Source organism: Eschrichtius robustus, chromosome 5 (genome assembly GCF_028021215.1).
Source record: "Eschrichtius robustus isolate mEscRob2 chromosome 5, mEscRob2.pri, whole genome shotgun sequence".
Classification (NCBI taxonomy): Eukaryota; Metazoa; Chordata; class Mammalia; order Artiodactyla; family Eschrichtiidae; genus Eschrichtius; species Eschrichtius robustus.
The window spans coordinates 63,801,425-63,821,130 of NC_090828.1; the positions used below are offsets into that span (position 1 = coordinate 63,801,425).

Sequence of the window (19,706 nt, forward strand, 5' to 3'; positions counted from 1 at the left end):
TGGTATATGGTCCTCGTCTACCACCCTCTCTTCCGACCACGCCGCCTCTTTGCCTTGGCTCCTGATCCTTTATTCTAACGTCCTTAACCTGGCTCTATCATCTCACTGGTTCCTTGCCTGCCTGTCTCTGCTAAGCTCTTCTTCTTGGACTTGATCTGTATTCTTCCCCGTCTCCCTGACACTGCTTGACCTCTGGTGGGCCTGCTGTGGCTAGTTCCACCCAAGACCCCAGGAACAAAGACATCTGTGTCCTAATCTCTGTTGTGCTACCAGAAGACTATCTGACTTAAGGCTGAACTTCCCTGGACTCAGTCTTCTCTCTCTCTCTCTGTGAGCAGAGGCTGTATTGGGTTATCTCCAGGGTCTCTTAGAAAACTCTAGGAGCCATCAGGCCTCTTTCCCACCTCCTTTTACTCTCAATCTTCTGACTCTGTTTCAGAGAACTAAGTGCAAAGCACTGCGACATGCAGGTAGGACCCCCATCACCCAGTTAGAAAGACAGAAGATCACAGCGTTCGCCTTTATTTGCACCACATTGTATAATTTACAGAGTGTAAGGCGATGCCTTCAGAATCTTGCTTATGCTTGTGAAGATGTGGCCCCGGCAGTTGAAGGGAGTTCCTCTACATAAGCAGCAGGAAAATGGCCTTTTTTTCCCTTTAAAGAACCAAACCACCATCCTTCATCTTTCTTCTTGTGTATAGTCACAATGTCACCTGTGAAAATGCACATACATATAGTTAGACAAGTGGGTTTCTGCACTTAAGCACGTGCCCGAGCCTGATCAGTAAGACAGTTTTTAAGGAGATCCTGCTTTCGAGGAGTTACTTGGTAGCAGCATTCTTCTGCATGTGATTCAGATGAAGCAAAATTTATTGACCACCTCTGCACGAAGCAGGCAGAATGCAGAGAATATTAAAAAGACTAAGGTAATGGACAACAAGTTATGCCATAAAATAGTTTGATTAAAAACAAAATCGCTTTGGAGCCTGTGTCCTCGTGCTGCCTGGCTCACTTTGGATGGAGGTGACGGGTCATCCCCAAACTCTTTCTTGGTGTCTGTGCTTTAAGGGTTCCTCATGTTGGTGGCCAAAATAGTTTGGTATGTTGACTACTGAGAGTATGTCTCAGCTACCAGACTTTTCTTTAGATCGAGGCAGCTTCTCTCCATTATATGAGCCAGCTTCAGAGTCCGAAGTTCCAGCTCACAGCTTTGCATGACAATATAACTCCCCAGTCAACAATGTAGATTATTTGAATAGAATATCAATTTGAGGACAATACTCCTTTAAAGCAGTGATTCAAATAAACAGAATTCCTAGGAAACCCATGGCTCTTCTCTAATTCTCTATTAAAAAGAAAAAAAACCACATTATTCCCTGTCTGTCTTGTAAGAAAGAGAGAGTCCTTTCTCTCTGGCTGCTTCCTGTACATCAATGTGGAAATATCCACTTCCTTCAGGATCCAAGAGCTACTTGATCTTCAGCATCATCATGAGGTCATTTTCAGTCTTTCTTTCTTTCATTCTTCTCCCCAGTAATTTTCTTTCTAAGGCAAAGGAGACCATTAATCCCCTTTCTATCTCTCCTTAGTCACATCACTATTTATTCTTGCAGGAGCTCATTCTCAGTCTAAGGTCTCCGTCTAATGAGTTCTCTCAGGTCAGTAGATTGACACAGCCTACTATCGGAATTCAAACGAATAACTTAACACTTTATCGCCAGCTTCCCTAAGCCCCCAACGAACGTCTCGTTCCATTTAAAGAACCCACTTAGGATATAATGTATAAGTAGGCTTTGCAACCAACAGAGAACTGAAGACAAGATGATCAACTTGTGTTAACTATGTAACTCAGACTCAGGACCCTGGGTTCTAGGTGGCATCTGGGAAATGTGTTTTAATTCATATGGAAAGTGGGAATACTGCATTTCATTTACTCACTGGTGTAGGTAGCCTTAGGATGACATGATGAGTAACGAACTGACTTCTATAACACTTAAAACTTTTAAATTAAAGGCAACATTGATTTAAGATGCATGCAGGAGAGAGTCTACTTTCCTTTTTTCTTGTCTTATGTCTGAGCTACAAGGAAAAGTAACTGCCTGGAGAACTCTGGCAAACTGAAAAGGAAGCACCTATGAACCAATAGCAAATACGTGGTATCCCTGTTGTTTGGCTGCAAAATCCATCTCAACTTTCTGTTGGTTCTGGGCACCATGTCCTGGTCATGGATTATAAATTTTCTCCTACGACACAATTCTTTCTCACTAACCATTTCATTTCCAGATCCCTGCCTTAGCTTAACATCCAAATGTGGTTGCTAATTGGACACACAGAGAAAGTTGAGGCTGGTGACTTTTTCTTGTTTAATAATCGTGGGGTCTACACCATCCATTATATAATAACCTTTCCATGTTAAACAAAAATCTGTGACACAAAGAGGGGGGTCTGATTCCTTTAATTGGTCATAAAACCCTTTTTTGAGAGAGAAGTGGGAGAAATATTAAGCTGGGAGTCCTTTGACCTGGGTTCTAGAACTGGCACTTAGACTAAGCCATGAGAGGAAGTCACTTCACACTCTTGTATGAGTAACTTTCTGAAAAGGAAAAAGGTGGGGCTACCTCTCTGATAACTTTCCATTACTGACATTCTACCCCAATGGAGCACTGTGATTAAGAGCGTGACTGAGTTTCTGAGTCCAAATCCTGTGCCACTACTGCTGGTGACTTTAGCCAAAGTACTTAACCTTTCTGTGCCTCAGTCGCCTCAGTCATAAAATGGGCATAAATAATACCAACCTCAAACGGTTTTTAGGAATATTAAATTGGACAATGTGTTTGCAACAATGTCTGGCACCTAGTAAACACCAAATACGTGTTAGCTATTCTTATCATGTGAGCTTTCTTTTTGATGTGCTTTATCTTTATCTTCTAAGAAGGGAGATTATAAACCTGAACTGCTTTGACCTGGTAATAACTTTTTTTTTTTTCCATAGAAAACAATTTTATGGTTACCGAAGGGGAAGGGGGGTGGGATAAATTAGGAATTTGGGATTAACATATACACACTACTATATATAAAAGAGATAAACAACAAGGACCTACTGTATAGCACAGGGAATTATATTCAATATCTTGTAATAGCCTATAATGGAAAAGAATCTGAAAAAGAACATGTATGTGTGTGTATATATATACATGTATACTTATATACATGTGTATATATATCTATACATATATACACACATAAATATATACATATATATGTAACTGAACCACCGTGCCATACACCTGAGAATAACACATTGCAAATCAATTATACTTTGATAAAAAATTAATATATATATATAAGAGATACCCATTTGGTTGAGAGTAATACATATAGTAATACATATCCTTGTTTTTAAGACAAGCTGCAATTATTTATTTATTTATCTTTGTTCTTCAGCAAACATCAAAGAGGGAAGGAGAAACCAAAGAATAAGTAGTCAGTCAAATAATAGATTTGAACTTAGTCTGATAACAGCCAGGCTATGAATGCATGACCTGGTAATAACTTTTAAGGCTAAGACAAGAGTTTTATTCAAGTTAAAAATTTCAACATGGGAAGGCAATTCAACTATTTGAGAATGATGCTTACCTTTTTCCAAATTCAATTCATCATCTTGCCTGGCTTGAAAAGAATATAAGGCCTTGCAAAGACCATTGCCGAGCTGGGTCACACCGGAGGCTGAAAGTTGGATCAAGTTATAATGACTAATGCTGGGTCAGTAGGCAAGATGAACATGGTGGGAAGTGGTCTAGTTTTTCAGCCGCGTAGTGCACAGCTTAAATATATTGAAATCTTCCCAAAAGGAAAGTTTATAATTGTACATAACATTCACTCTTTGATTCAGTAACCATTTCTGATGTACATACTATGTGGATGAGCTGTGTATATTACATAATCAAAAGCTCTAACATAGAAAGTAAGTCTGGACAAAAAGCTACTGTAGTAGTAATAATAATGATGACAATTTTAAATTGTTTCCCACGTGAACTTAATCAACATCCGTTAGCTAAGCTGTGTGGTAACTGTATTCACGTTTTGGAAAACCAGCACCAGTTTTGCCAATCAGGAATAGATAGGAGACACTTGGAGCAGGCGCTTCCTCCATCGTCCCCGGGTACTTAGGGAACTGTTTCTCAAACGATGCAACCACGAGTCTTTAACATACCATGTGGACTACAATGGCCTGGGTTGGATTGAAACTTTTTTGCCAAGTTCTAATCAAGAACCTAGAGAGTCAATGTTATGGTAACTATAGTTGAACAGTGACGGATAATGACAGGTGCTTGCATGTATGTGTGTGTGTATGTATGTGTGTGTGTGTGAGTGTGTGTGTGTGTGTGTGTGTGTGTGTGTGTGTGTGTGTGTGTGTTGAAAGGTAAAAGGCAGTGGGGTGTGGATGGAAAATGTCTAAAGTCAGGTGGCTGAACACAGGGGGCGGGTAGGCCTTGGGATCACCGTGTTTCCTGAAAAGAGGTTGGGATTTGCATGGCAGTTTGGAGGAGGCTGTGGAGAGAAAGCTGTAGAGTCCTCCCAGTGTTTCCAGGCTGAGTGTGTGGGCAGCAAATTGCAGGCTGTCTGAATAACATGGATGCCAGTGACTGGAGGTACCTTCTCATATTAGAGAATTCTTTTCCCAACCCTCCAATCTTCCTGAGTCCTTCCCACCTTTTGGATGACATTTGCACAGTTAGCTTGCACACAAGCTAACTACATTTCAGCTTGTAGTTAAAAGCTACACATTTTAACAAATTCATCAGTCCTAATTGAAACGTAAAGTTCTTTCAGCCGATTTACGTCAATGTGGCTCTGAAAATAAAATATAATTTTGGCAATGTGCTTTACTGATAGGACCCAGCCCCAGATTATTCTGGGCATGAGATTACCTGTAGATGAAGAACTTGGAATTCTCTGCCCACCAGAAGATGACCTGCTCACAACATTCTCTAATCTCTTTGTCAGAAAAGGCCGAGAAATTTTTACAGAACTGTGTGTCTGCTGCTGTTTGAATAGTTAAAAAAAAAAAAAAAGTCATTTTTAACAACATTGTCATCAAAAGTATTTGCGAAAAGTAACTATTCTGCAGCTGTTTTCCTCAGGAATTTGTTTTTCAATTGTTGGGAGGAGGGTATAAAGAAAAAATTCAATACATTCCTAAACCCTACTCTAGCACGTTCTTGTTTCTGAGACCTTAATATTTTCAGAATTAGACAATTACTATATTTTATAGCCTGTATTTGCAATTCTGACCTGTACCCCTAGGCCAAATAGTAACATTTACAGCATTACTTCTACAAATTCAACTTGGTTTTAAAGCAAGTGAAATGATCATGACTCTGTGTAAATGACTGAGACCCTTTTAGAGCTTGAGTCTCTTAGAAAGAAAACTGTCCCTTCATCACAAGGTGGTTATAGCTCCCTCTTCTTGTAGGAAATGGAAAACAGCTACCCGTGTATATTCACATGCTCATTAATTCCTAGAGTGTAACACTGGGAAAATTCATGTGTGTGAATTTTTTAAATTGTGCACAAGCATTATCTACATTATGTACTATGTTAAATGGATGAGACTACTGCATATCACAAAATCTTACAATTTAGGTCTGTATGAATACTAAGATTTTGATTTAATAGAAATTTTACTATAACAGCACGTTCAAAGGATAAAGTGAGAAGAATGAGAAGGAAGAAGGAACCCAAAGTGTTTTTAACTCATTAATTTACATATGAATACAAAGCATGTATTCATTTGTATTTAGCTCTTGTTACTGTGCTCAAAAAATAATTAAATAAATTTATCTTAAAATTGTGCAACTGGGGATTTGAGCATATGGCATATATAATTCGTAACAGTTTTTTTGGCCTGTTGCTGCTTTAAGCCATTCCACCCAGCAAGCCCAGTCAAGAAATTATAGCCAACCTCTTAAATGCTTACCTTTTCTTTCCATTTGAAGATGGAGTTACTACAGACATGGTTGGGTTGAGGTCTTTGCTCAAGTTCTGCTAAGACGGATGACAGTTTATAGGCGTTTGCTTGCAAAAGGTTTAGTTTCAAGTTATTCTGTGGATACATCATTTGACCATATGAGTAAACTTCTAGAAAATTTTGAGGCACAACTGGGTGGGTAAAGGGATATCAGGATAACTTCCAAAATGACAAAGAGGTCCAGAAAAATACACATTCAACTCATTTGCAACTCATATGCAGAAAATGCTGAAGAGAGAAAAACAATGGACACTTTAAGCAGTCTAGAGGAAAGCCTTCGTTGTTGAGTGTGTCGTATTCTAGACCCTTGTAAATGAGGTAAACCAGAAACCTTGATAGGTATATTACTCAGCATTTTGTGGCAATGAATCGCTTTACTCGAATTTCTGCTGAGGAATGAGGTAGAGAATAATAAGTGTTGATGGCAGAAGGTAGGCTTTCGGAAGGCTTTGAAGAAAGGCAGTGGTGCCATGGGCACTTAACGTAAAGAACAGAAGTGAACTCTTATCAGTAGAATCAAACTAAAATGATGTGAGTCAGGGTTTTGTTGTTGATGTTGATATTATTGTTTCTTGAAGAGGTGAGGTCTTATATTACCCGGAAAGTCTGCAGTAACACTTCTGGAAACTAGAAACCATATTCTGGGGTATTTGAATATAAAAATAAAGACTGAAACTAAAGCTATTCTCCTAGTCTCTCCTGTTCTGATTTGACCTTGAGCTAGAAACTTTATAATGACTTCTCTGTCAAGTTGTAAATCAAATCACAGAATCTAAATATTGGAAAGGGTCTGCTTATCCAATCTTCTCCTCACCATTGTCTCTCCCTTTTCCACACCTCCAGCCTGGGGGTTCCTAATCCTAACATCCCGGCCAGGGGGTCACAGCCATGGACCAAACACCTCCAGTCGATGGGGAAGGGCTCTAATCCTTGGAACAATCCACTGCATGGTGGGCAGGCTCAGCTAGGATGAAACCAAAAGCTCCCCCATAGCTCCTAGCCTTAGATCTAGTCTGCACTTGAGAGCATCACAGATCAAGTCTCTCTGCTCTGTGGTGCTGCTTCCGGTATCCAAAGACAATATCTGCTCTAAATACCTCCAGTTTCCACAACAATTTCTCAGAGAATATGGCTTGCCAACATTCTTGCTTCAAATATAGCACTTCAAGGACCAAGAGCCAATGAATTAGGAAGAATTTCTGTGAAACAGAGCTTCTCCCTGCAAGAAACCTTATTTGCATAACACAAAATCAGTCTACCACTGTCACGAGTTTCCTTCCATTAGAGGCAGAGGTGCGTGACCGAATTACATGGATATTTGGCACCTACTATTTGAAGGCTCTTATTTGCTCCATCACTAGATCATAAACACCATAAATTCAGGGGTCAGATCATCTCCCATCTTGCATCCTCCACTGTGTGAATCAGGCCAGTTGTGTACCAAGATGATCCTAATAACGTGTTCTATGTCAATGGCAAAATTTTATGCAAGAACCCAAAGAAATAAACTTAAATCTTAATGCCATCATAAAATGCTCCATATGACTTTCTTTTGGTAAATATCATTTACATCGAATTAATTAACTAAACATTTTATGCTGTCACAGAAAATGTCTAACAGTCTGTTTTATAATTTTATAAAAATTGTAGCCATATGTCACTGCAAGGATATTAGACCTCTGTTCCCAAGTGAACAGAATTCAGGCCTGTCTTTTCACAGAAAGTGTCAGGTTTATTTCTGCAACACCACCTCCATTAAAGGAAGCCACTGCTAAAAAACAGATAAACTGTACCTGGCTGCATCTGTCTACTTTTACCAAAGAACTATTGAAATTGCTCACTTGGACAGAATTATTAGGTACCTACTTTTACAAGAGAGTTGTTTAGGCTACGTGCAAGGTAAGGAAAGCTGGTTCAGCTTCCTGGATCCTTCAAAACGTGATAAAAATTTGATCTCTTCCTGAATTCTTCTCAGATTAACCGCAGTCAACTTCCTCTCCAATCACAGCAGAAACCCTGTATCTTGTACACACAGGTCATAGTATCTGTTCACTTTTATTCCTGTTTAAAATTCATGGGCCTTTACTAACTGCCCTTATAACGTGAGTTCTTCTGAAGAGGCTGCATTGCCCACCAATCCCAACAAATGTCTCGGGGCTGCTGCGGTCCAGCCTTTCAGCAAAAAGGCCCGGAGGCGCCTCTCCCTGCCCTCCACTGACAGTATGTCCCCTTCCTTCAAAACAACCTTGGCCTCTGAAGTTTTTTCCTTGTTTCCCTGGAAGCTCTTGCCTCACACCCCAGTCGGCCATCTTCCTTCTGTGTGGCCACATCTCTCCTTTCCCCTGTTATACTCGGAAGACCCTGATGTGAGCTCAAGGATGAATGGAAAACAGAATCTCAATGATAATTACCAGGATTTCAATTCTCCTCTGTGCCCTGTGCTAGCATTTTCTAAATAATTCATCATCCTCACAAAACCCCTTAGGTAGCAACACCCCCACTTTAAAGATGAGAAAACTAAACTTGTCCCAGGTCCCTGTAAAAGGCAGAGCTAGATGCAGGCCTCTCTGAATGCAGACCCTGTGTTTCTGGTCACATCTGTTAACTGGGGTAAAGTACACATGGTCTTCAGACCTTAATTGAATGATTGATTCTATTTGGGGAAATTCTATTTTAGGCACTTTTTTTTTCCCCCCCTGGGAGGACACTAAATCAAACATTTCTAAGTAGCTGGATTTTTCCAGATTCCTCAAACCACTTGTCAAGGAGCTGAGCGTACAAGCTCTCCGACTAGACTGTTCTATGTCATGAGAAAGGAAAGGCAAACAGAGGTCAAATGGTCCAGAAAACAAGCATTCCCAAAATAGCTCCTTCATCCTTAAATCTAGGAAACTGCACTCTGCAAATGTTTACCTCGTCCATTAAGGCTGCTGTGCTTTTTTGGCTCTCTGTGTCTGAGAAGGAGGAGTGGCTGGAGTATGCCTTCAGCATTCGTTCCAGGCCTGAAAGTGAAATAGGGCTGTCAGTCACTGTTCCTCTGGTCCTAGTGGGACACAACTGGCAGGTGGTTATACTCGGAGGGAGCCTGAGCCCAGAAGTGATGCCGGGAGCATTTGCCAAATGGCTGGGGCTGTTTCTGTGTGTAGTTGTTACTAAATTTTACTTAATGGGTGACCTGTACCTTCGTTTAATGGGATTCGAGAAACGCTGGTGCTTAAGGAGTCTTGATTGTTATTTTTCAAGATGAGCTTTTGCATCCTCCTTGTTGACCCATTCCGTGGTGGATTCCTAACATTTACCCCCATGTTAAGCTCTCCTCTGCTGATATTTACATTTCTAAACATTTTGCTCTCTTGGATTTCCTATCAAGTATTACATTGCAACAGCGTTCTCTGGTCCACATAAAATAAGCTCTACATATCAGGATCATAAAAGTGGAGTTGTTTTTATTACCCGTAACACTTTAGAGCTGCTTCACATTCTCACATACCTAACCTCTAAATATAGGATTTAATTTGAATGACTTTCACATCATTCAGGAAGTTAGTTTAAAAAGAAACAAACAAGTGGTGATCATTCATGCTGAATCATTATGTTGTGCACCTAGAACTAATATAGTGTTGTACGTCAATTATACTTCAATAAAAAAAAAATTTATATAGATTAAAAAAATTTAAAAACAACCTATTAGCACCCCCAATAGAATAAAATAAAATAATATGGGGGAAATAAATAAATAAACACAAGAAAATGAAAAGCCTTGTACCTAGGAGGTTTACTATGTTTTAAACCAAACGAATTGTCCCTCATATCAGCCAATTTCAGGAACACTGTAAAATGCTACACTTCTGGAAATGGTGGTATAGTACGTGTATAGATCTCACAGACCAGAATGTCATTTTCAATTTTTTTTGCTCTCTCCTTGCTTTTTCATTTTTCTTTATTCACACAAATTAGGTTTGATATTTGGTCTTTTAAATGAGATGATCTCTGCACCAGTCAGCAAAAGCAGAATCACCCTAACTCTGAATGAAACCTCCGAGTAGAATACTTTCCCTTACCAGGTCAGTCAAAGAGATAATTACACACCTTCCTGGTCTCGTGAGGCTTTTTCAATATCTTTTTGCAGTCTCAACAGTTTTGATTTTATTGAGGATGCCTGTCGCTCTTTACTCATTGCATTTTTAGGATCTTCTTCCTTTAGGAAAAACAAAGGACGTTTAACAATTTAAAGGAAAAAAAGTAAGAGTTGCTACTCCTAGCTGCACTGAGACTTTCACTGACTGTATTCAATTTTAACTTGATGGAAGAAAAAAGTAAAAAAAAAATAAAAGCAGGGTAACCTCTGGTTTTCTACAGATCGGTCTACCTTTTCTAGACCTACTGAATAAGAAGACAGCTCCTTGTTCACAACCTGTAAGTGTAGAGCTGAGCACTTTCTTTAATAGATAAAAATTATCCTTGGAGGGTGAACGTTACTATAGCTATTTCATAGGGGCATGTGGCTCACCAAGGGAAGGAGCATGAAAGCTTCAAGGAGACTAGCTGACTTAACCAGCACATTTCAGTTGAGGGGAAGGAGGGCAAAGGGTACTCCTTGCAGGAGAAATGGCACAAGCAAAGGACAGAGGGAGGGTTGTGTGAAATGTATGGGGAACAATAAACAGACCAGTTGCTTGAGCAAATGTAGTGGAAGAAAAAATTGTCTAAGTAGTTTAGGTCAGATTTTCAGGCTGAAGGAGGGATTTTATCATGTAGGTTATGAGAACCATTAACAATAGCAGAGCTTTCATATACATTATTTCCAGAGTTGAAAGAAAAAAAAAGGACGTTAGGACACAGTTTAAATGCCTAGTAACAAGTCAAAGAGCAAATATCCTACAGTGATACGCAACTTAAAATGATTAAAACCTTTATGTGAAAAAAAAAAAAAGGATGTTAGGGTCAGGTTGGGAGGTGTCTGAACATAAGTGCAGGAGATGGACGGAAGCCTTGGAGACAGAGGGAAAACTGATGACTGAAGATGGACGTGCAGGAGTCAGGACTTATCTGGTAGGAAGGAGAAAAGCGAGGACCCTGAATATTGGTGGAGAGAAGACCTTTAGACAGACTGTCCTGAAGAAAGAGAAGAAGAGAAGATTTAGAGCAAAGAGAATAATAGCCTTTACAAAAATAAAATGTAGACACTAAACTATTTAATCTACATACTGTGTATTATATATTATAAAAATTTTCTCTATATCCTTTATCACACGTGACTCTTTGTGATTCTTATAACAACTCGACGAGATTGGTTCTATTTTCCCCATTTTACCTGTGACACTCAGAAATAAATGAAGGCCCAAGACGAAACAGCTAGTAAGTAATTACTGCTGAAACCCAACCCCTGTGACTCCCAATTCTCCACCAGAGTCCACTCCTTCACATGTCTGCCTGAGGCTGAGGCCCAAGCTGACGTTACCCCCGCAGGTGAGCTCCGAGTGAACTGCAAGCATGCTTCAGTCCAACCCTCAGTCCTTCCTTGCTGGAGGAATGCACCTCATAATCTGACTCTCATGCCAGTCCAAGACTTCATTTGGTTTCTTTGGGGATGCCTATATTGTTCACAAATATATTTCCACGGATAGATCACTACTGGATCAACTTGAGATAGATTAAACTGCCATCGTTAACGTTCTTAAATTTGTCCTTCTCTTCCAAAAATTTGTCAGAAAGAAGATCAATACCAGAGGAGGCATTTAAACTGCAGATACAATGTTTTGAACATGGCCTTTACAGTAACCTTACAAATATTTTTCACACTAATCACCAGCCCTCCAATATTCACACTCAGATAGTTCTCTTGTCTTACCCTCGTCCATGTAAATTTCATAGCACTCTATAAAAGCCAGTCTACACTTACTGCCAATGACTATAAAGTCAGATTTTGGAGGTGTTTTGCTTTAAGAATATTAGGACAATCCTATTCACCCATTTGGAGATACAGTCCATTCTCTTAGACAACAGACACATAGTCGTTAGTTCTGGTACACTGAAATTTCATAGAAACCAAAAATTCCCATGGGTACATCAATTAAAGATAAACCATTGTGGCTACTTCTTTACACTTCAATAGGAGCTTAGTCAAATTTTCAAGGAGAATGACCCTTATTTTATTGACAGGTTAGCTGATAGAGGCACTTTTACAAGAAAGTAATAGATATATTTTATTGTACATTTTCCCATCTCAGGGATCACCTACACGGTTTGGAAGAAGAAAAAAAAAAAAGGTACTTTCCCCACGTAATCAAATCTTCCTTTCCACTTCCATCTCTACCTTTGTTTCTGCTTTAACAGACATTGCTATTGCTAATTTGCTTTGCCTTTGCCAGGGTTGGAAAAAAAGATTCAATTAAAGAAGCAGCCGGCCACTTATTGCTGTTTAGATGATGGGAAGGAGAAAGTCAGTCAGAGTTCATTATTGTGCCAGATCTAACTGCCTTTCCCTCTCCCCTCATCTCTTGTTCCCTGAGTGGGGGTCCTGGGATGTTGGTTTTGGCTATACTTTTACTCTTATAGGCGGACATGACAAGTGGTCCAGTTTTACACACAGAGAGGGGTGAGCCTCCCAGACTGGACCTTGGAAGTCTGAGTGAAATACAGCAGAGGTCCCAGCAAGGAGCAACCAGGACTTTTTCCTGCAGATTTTGGTAATTAATGATCAGCATCTAGAACACTACAATTAAAACTAACAAGAGGGGAGTGGAGGACAAAATCTTTGAGGCATGACCTGACCCAAGAAGATAAAGAATTTAGCCCAAGAGAGCAAACAGGCAAGATGTCTGGGCTCTGACCAGGGAAACTGATCAGTTTTTAGCAAGGAAGGTCATGTGATAGTAGAATCACCCAAATGTCCTCAAAATAAGCCTCTGTAATGGCAATTAATTTATGACAAAGGAGGAAGAATATACAATGAGAAAAAGCCTCTTCAAAAAATGGTGTGGGGAAAACTGGACAGCTACATGCAAAAGAATCAAACTGGATTACTTTCTTTCACCATATCTAAAAATGAACTCAAAATGGCTTAAAGACTTAAACATAAGACATAACACCATAAAACTCCTAGAAGAGCACATAGGCAAAACATTCTCTGACATACATTGTACCAATGTTTTCTTAGGTCAGTCTCCCAAGGCAATAGAAATAAAACCAAAAATAAACAAATGAGAACTAGTCAAACTTACAAGCTTTTGCACAGCAAAGGAAACCATAAACAAAATGAAGAAACAACCTACAGAATGGGAGAAAATATTTGCAAAAGATGCGAACGACAAGGGCTTAATTTCCAAAATATACAAGCAGCTCATACAACTCAACAACAAGAAAACAAACAACCCAATCCAAAAATGGGCAGAAGACCTAAAGAGACATTTCTCCAAAGAAGACATACAGATGGCCAACAGGCACAAGAAAGGATGCTCAACATCACTAATTATCAGAGAAACACAAATCAAAACTAAAATGAGGTATCACCTCACACCAGTCAGAATGGCCATCATTTAAAAGTCTACAAATAACAAATGCTGGAGAGGGTGTGGAGAAAAGGGAACTCTCATACACTGTTGGTGGGAATGTAAGTTGGTGCAGCCACTGTGGAAAACAGTATAGAGGTTCCTCAGAAAACTAAAAATAGAATTACCATATAATCCAGCAATCCCACTCCTGGGCATATATCCAGAAAAAACTGTGATTCAAAAAGATACATGCGCCCCTATGTTCACAGCAGCACTATTCACAATAACCAAGACATGGAAACGACCTAAATGTCCACTGACAGACAAATGGATAAAGAATATGTGGTACATATATACCATGTAATACTACTCAGCCATAAAAAAGAACAGAAAAATGCCATTTGCAGCAACATGGATGCAACTAGAGACTATCATACTAAGTGAAGTAAGTCAGAAAGAGAAAGACGAATACCATATGATATCACTTATATGTGGAATCTAAAATATGACACAAATAAACCTATCTACGAAACAGAAACAGAATTATGGACATAGAAAACAGACTGGTGGTTGCCAAGGGGAAGGGGAATGGGGAAGGGATGGAGTGGAAGTTTGGGTTAGCAGATGTAAGCTTTTATATATAGACTAGATAAACAACAAGGTCCTACTGTAGAGCACAGAGGACTATATTCAATATCCTATGATAAACCATAATGGAAAAGAACATAAAGAAAGAATATATATATATATGTATAACTGAATCACTTTGCTGTATAGCAGTAATTAACACATTATAAATCAACTATACTTCAATAAAAAATAAATAAAATAAACTCAAAATGGATTAAAAACTTAAATGTAAGACTTGAAACCATAAAACTTCTAGAAGAAAACACAGGCAGAACATTCTTTGACACTGGTCTTAACAATATTTTTTTTGAATATGTCTCAGGCAAGGGAAACAAAAGCAAAAATAAACAAATGAGACTACATCAGACTAAAAACTTTTGCACAGCGGAGGAAACGTCAACAAAACACAAATGAAACTTCCAACAAAACGAAAAGGCTACCTACTGAATGGGAGAAGAAATTTGCAAACGATTTATCTGACAAGGGGTTAATATCCAAAATATACAAGGAACTCATATAACTCAACATCAGAAAAACCAAACAACCCAATTAAAAAATGGGCAGAGGACCTGAATAGACATTTTTCCAGAGAAGACATACAGATGGCCAACAGGCACATGAAAAGATGCTCAACATCACTAATCACCAGGGAAATGCAAATCAGAACCACAGTGAGCTATCACCTCACACCTGTCAGAATGGCCATCATTAAAAAGACAACAAATAATAAGTGTTGGTGAGGATATGGAGAAAAGGGAACTGTGGTACACTGTTGGTGGAAACTACCATACAATCCAGCAGTTCTACTCCTGGGCATATATCTGACGAAAGCAAAAACATTAATTTGAAAAGATATATGCACCCCAGTGTTCATTGCAGCATTATTTACAATAGCCAAGATATTGAAGCAACCTAAGTTCCTGTCAATAGATGAATGGATAAAGAAGATTTGTTATATATATAATGGAATATTACTCAGCCACAAAAAAGAATGAAATCTTGCCATTTGTGACAACACGGATGGACTTAGAAAGTATTATTCTAAATGAAATAAGCCAGACAGAGAAAAACAAATACTGTATGATTTCACTTATAGTGGAATCTAAAAAGACAAAGGAACAAACACAACTAAACAAAAACAGAATCATAGGTATAGAGAACACACAGGTGGTTGACAGGGGAGAGGGTAGAGGAGAAAAGAAATAGGTGAGAGAGATTTAAGAGGTACAAACTTTCAGTTACACAATAAATGAATCATAGGTATGAAATGTACAGCGTGGGGAATATTAGTCAATAATAATGTAATAACTTTGTAGGGTTACAGATAACAACTAACTTTATCATGGTGATCATTTTGTAATGTATAGAAATATTGAATCACTGTGTTGTGTGCCAGGAACTAACATCATGTTGTAGGTCAATTATACTTCAAAAACAAACAACCTCATAGAAAAAGAGATCAGATTTGTGGTTACCCGAGTTGAGCGCGGGGGAGAGGAGGAATTGGATGAAGGTGGTCAAAAGGTACAAACTTCCAGTTACAAGATAAGTAAGTACTGGGCATGTAACGCACAGCACAATAATAGAATGAACACTGCTGTGTGTTATATATGAAAGCTGTTAGGATAATAAACCCTAAGAGTTCTCATCGCAAGGTAAAAGCTTTTTTTCTATTTTTTTCAGGTTCTATCTATATGAGATAACGGATGTTCACTAAACTTGTGTAATCGTTTCATGATGTATGTAAGTCAAATCATTATGCTGTACACCTGAAACTTATACAGTGCTGCTGTATGTTCATTATATCTCAATAAAACCAGAAGAAAAAAGAAAAAATATAATCCTCTAATTAGGTTAAAGTTTTTCAAAGGCAAGGACCAGAAAGGATGTTGACAATAATTTTCACCTCCTAAGATTCATGCCTCTGTGTGATCCCTTCCCCTTGAGTGTGGGCTGTTTATTGACTTGCTTCTAACAAATAGAATTTGATGAGATGTCACTTCTGAGATTAGCTTATAAAAGACTATGCTTCCATCTTGGACACTCTGGCTCTGTCTCTCCTGCATTGCTAGTTCCAGGGGAAGCAGGCTGATATGCTGTGAGGTCTCCATAGATGGAGAGACCCACACGGCAAGGAACTGATATCTCCAGCTAAAACCGTTCCCGAGGACCAGAGGCTTGCCATCAGCCACGTGAGTGAGCTTAGAAGCGGATCATCTCCCAGTAGAGCATTGAGATGTCTGCGGTCCCAGCTGACACCTTGATTACAGCCCTGTGTGGGACTCGGGCACCCAGCTAACCCACACCTGGATTTCTGACCCACAGAAACTCTTGAGATAATAAACGTTTGCTTCAAGCTGTTGAGTTTGGGGGTAAGTTGTTACGCAGCAATAGACAACCAATGTGATACACAGTGATTATTTATAGAGTGTGAAGATTCAGTCTTGGGGGGAGGGACAGGTCAGGAGTTTGGGATTGACATGTACACACTGCTATATTTAAAACAGATAACCAACAAGGACCTACTGTATAGCACAGGGAACTCTGCTCAGTACTCTGTAATTACCTAAATGGGAAAAGAATTTGTAAAGGAATAGACACATGTATAACTGTATCACTGTATAGATGTACATGTATAACTGAATCACTTTGCTGTACACCTGAAACTAACACAACATTGTTAATCAACTATGTTCCAATATAAAATAAAAAATTTTTTTAAATCAAAAAAGTAAATGAAATAAAATATTTGCTTCAAAAAAAAAAAAAAAAAAAAAGATTCAGGCTAAAACCCTGTTTGGAGTTCTTCCCTTGCAGAGAATACCAAAGACAGGTTTGCATTGCCCAGTCTGTAAACCACACAGTTTTAAAATTTATACGGACTGTGAAAAAGTCAATATTTTTGTTTCCCAAACAATACGTTTCCTTTACAATTGCTCCCAATTCTTTTCAAAATGAATCCCTCGGTATATGACTGACTAAGGTTTCCCATGAATGAAACTTCCTTCCAACCCATACTTACAAAGTAATCAGTTAATAGGAACTCAGATTTATTTTCTGTAGATAAAACTGCGGTTTCTTCCACGAGAGCCTGGATATCATTTTCGACATCTATCTTGCTGATGGCACAGTGAATCTGCGTGTGGCACTGCAATGCCGAGGAAAGCAGAACAAGGTTGCAGAGGACACGTTTCCTGCCAGTTCTTACCATGCATACCAGAGATGGCGAATTCTTTACTACTCACTGTGGTCAGGGTTTGGCCAAAAACAGAAATATGTTGGGAGTACTGGTTTAAGTTATTGCATAAGAGTTGAATTCTTTCCTTCTCCAGCTCCAGGTTGCTCTGAGAAGGATGAAAAATGAGATTAGATCAGTCCGCTGTTATACAAAACTGGAGTCACCCACTAAGCACTAACACAACGAAGAAAGTCTGAGTGAGCCGTCCTGTTTGTGCCCCTTGATTACATTATATCCACATTGTGGAGGGGGTTAGTTTCCCAGGACAGGAATGTGATTTGATGTCTGTCTTATTTATCCTCCATTAGGATCAATTTAACTCACACACTTTCTCCAGGCTTTTCTGGGCCAAAAAGCACATAGGTGGATGCCACAGGTTACCTGATGTTCACAAAGAAGGGGGAGAAAGGAATCATTTGAAAAGAATCTGTGGGTTCCAAAAAAAGAATGAAGCCCAGTAAAACCCATGTCTGTATCTTGGAAATGCAGTCAGACACTAAGTATTTCTAGACTTGTTTGCAGCACATACAAGGCATTCAGCCGGTTCCGGCAGGGACTTTGATGATGAGATGCAAATTCTCTGCTTAAGGAAATTATGTGATGAGAGCAGAAGCTTAAAGTCTGATCAATTCATCATCCTGGCCTAAAATTAGGCCTGGGCGTCAGAGACCACTCTTGGAAAGTGGCAACACAGCCTCCCTGTTTTGTGCGGGATGACAAAAATTCCACTTTTAGAGTTTTATGGCTTTTAGCTAGGAAGAGTAAATAAAGTAAGGGGGGTCACATTTGCCTTGTCAGCCATTAACATTTTAGAAAAAGTTAGTTACTTGACTCTCACCCCTCACTGCTAGCTAAGCTACAGACTGTTCGTTTTGAGGAAATACAGAGACTCTCAGCAACTACGCATTGTCCAAGAAGGCTGGGTCAAGTGGAAATGCAGGCGGCATTCCTAAGCCTTGTGAGGGCCATAGGAGGCTGCTGGGTATGTGCCCAGAAGCCCGTGGGCTTTGACAGAGGTAGCAAGTGTCCAAGACAGCATGCCTCATCCCGTTTCTGTAAGGACAAGTCCTGGGCTTTCCCCCTTCATCCAGAGGCTAGGTTGGTTCCTTTCATACCCACCATCCCACCCTGCTCCTTCCCACACAGTAAAGAGTACTCATCAATAGTCCTTCCTGAGGAAGAAAGCCTTCTTGGGCAAATTGGTGGGTGGCATTATCGTGGAAGTAAGAAGGGCGGACTGCATCTCAAGGCCTTTGGTAGGGTGGAGGTGGGGAGACGTCACAAAGGCCACTGGCTTCTCCCATCCTGTCTTTCAGCTCACCTGCAGGGGCCACTAGCCTGTCTAGCCTGGTGTTCCTTTATACCCTTGTGTGTTGACTGCATTCACATCCTGCTGTTATTTAATCTATGGTATATAATCATTAAATTTTCAGAAAATTTATTTGTGTAATAGTTACATAAAGTTTACCTGTTAACCATTTTTAAGTGTACAGTTCAGTGGCATTAAGTCCATTCACATCGTTGTGCAACCATCACCACTACCCAAATCCAGAACTTTTTTCATCTTGCAAAACTGAAACTCTGTACCCATTAACAATAATTCCCCATTCTCTCTCCCCTCATCTCCCCTGGCAGCCACCATTCTACTTGTTGTCTTCCATGAATTTGACTACCCTAGGTATCTCTTATAAGAGGAATCATAGAATATTTGTCCTTTTGTGTCTGGTTTATTTCACTTAGCATAAAGTCTTCAATATTCATGCACATTGTAGCCTGTGTCAGAATTTCCTTCCTTTTTAAGGCTGAATAATGTTCCATTGTCTGTACTTACCACACTTTGTTTACTAGTATATAGTCATTTTAATGCTGCTATTAAATGCAAGTGGTAAAAAGCTGGCAGTAACTGTGAACATCTATGTGAACCACATGCAGATTTCAATTCTGTACCAAGTGTCCTGACATTTGAATTGGGAAGCCTAGAGCTCTGTTCCCCCATGGCTACCTTTTTTGTCTAGTCAGAAGCTGCACAATTTTTGTAAGTCAATGGGAATGAAATACCTTTGTTTCTGCTCTTGGTCTCCTGAGTCTTTCTCCAAAATCTCAGGTACCAGCCATTTGAATGTGCCCTCTGTCCCCCAGGTACAGGATTAAAGACACAGAAGAGTAGCCTAGTAAATGTAATGCTTCATCGAAGGGCACAAACCATATGCCTCCTCTAACAAATATGTAAACTAAATTCTGCTCAGTGTCTTGGCCCTCAAGTGGGACAGTCTTCAAAAAGAAAGAGTCTTTATATTATGGAAAAAGATCT

General features: G+C 39.4%; 1 protein-coding gene across 3 annotated transcripts in view; it reads right to left on the reverse strand.

Annotated features, from left to right (window-relative positions):
* Positions 1–506: 506 nt before the first annotated feature.
* The window catches only part of NOSTRIN (nitric oxide synthase trafficking), a 57,022-nt gene continuing 37,822 nt past the window's right edge, over positions 507–19,706 (reverse strand). Inside the window, exons 9-16 of one of the 3 annotated variants that reach the window (XM_068543945.1) lie at positions 17,403–17,501; positions 17,180–17,305; positions 10,124–10,232; positions 8,948–9,036; positions 5,984–6,109; positions 4,935–5,046; positions 3,640–3,729; positions 507–716 (exon numbers count right to left, since the gene is read on the reverse strand). In XM_068543945.1, coding sequence (XP_068400046.1) covers positions 580–716; positions 3,640–3,729; positions 4,935–5,046; positions 5,984–6,109; positions 8,948–9,036; positions 10,124–10,232; positions 17,180–17,305; positions 17,403–17,501 — 888 coding nt within the window. In that variant the 3' untranslated portion in view covers positions 507–579. Of the gene's footprint in view, positions 717–3,639; positions 3,730–4,934; positions 5,050–5,983; positions 6,110–8,947; positions 9,037–10,123; positions 10,233–17,179; positions 17,306–17,402; positions 17,502–19,706 lie in introns of all 3 variants that reach the window. The other 2 variants (XM_068543943.1, XM_068543946.1) reach the window with 2 other exon arrangements.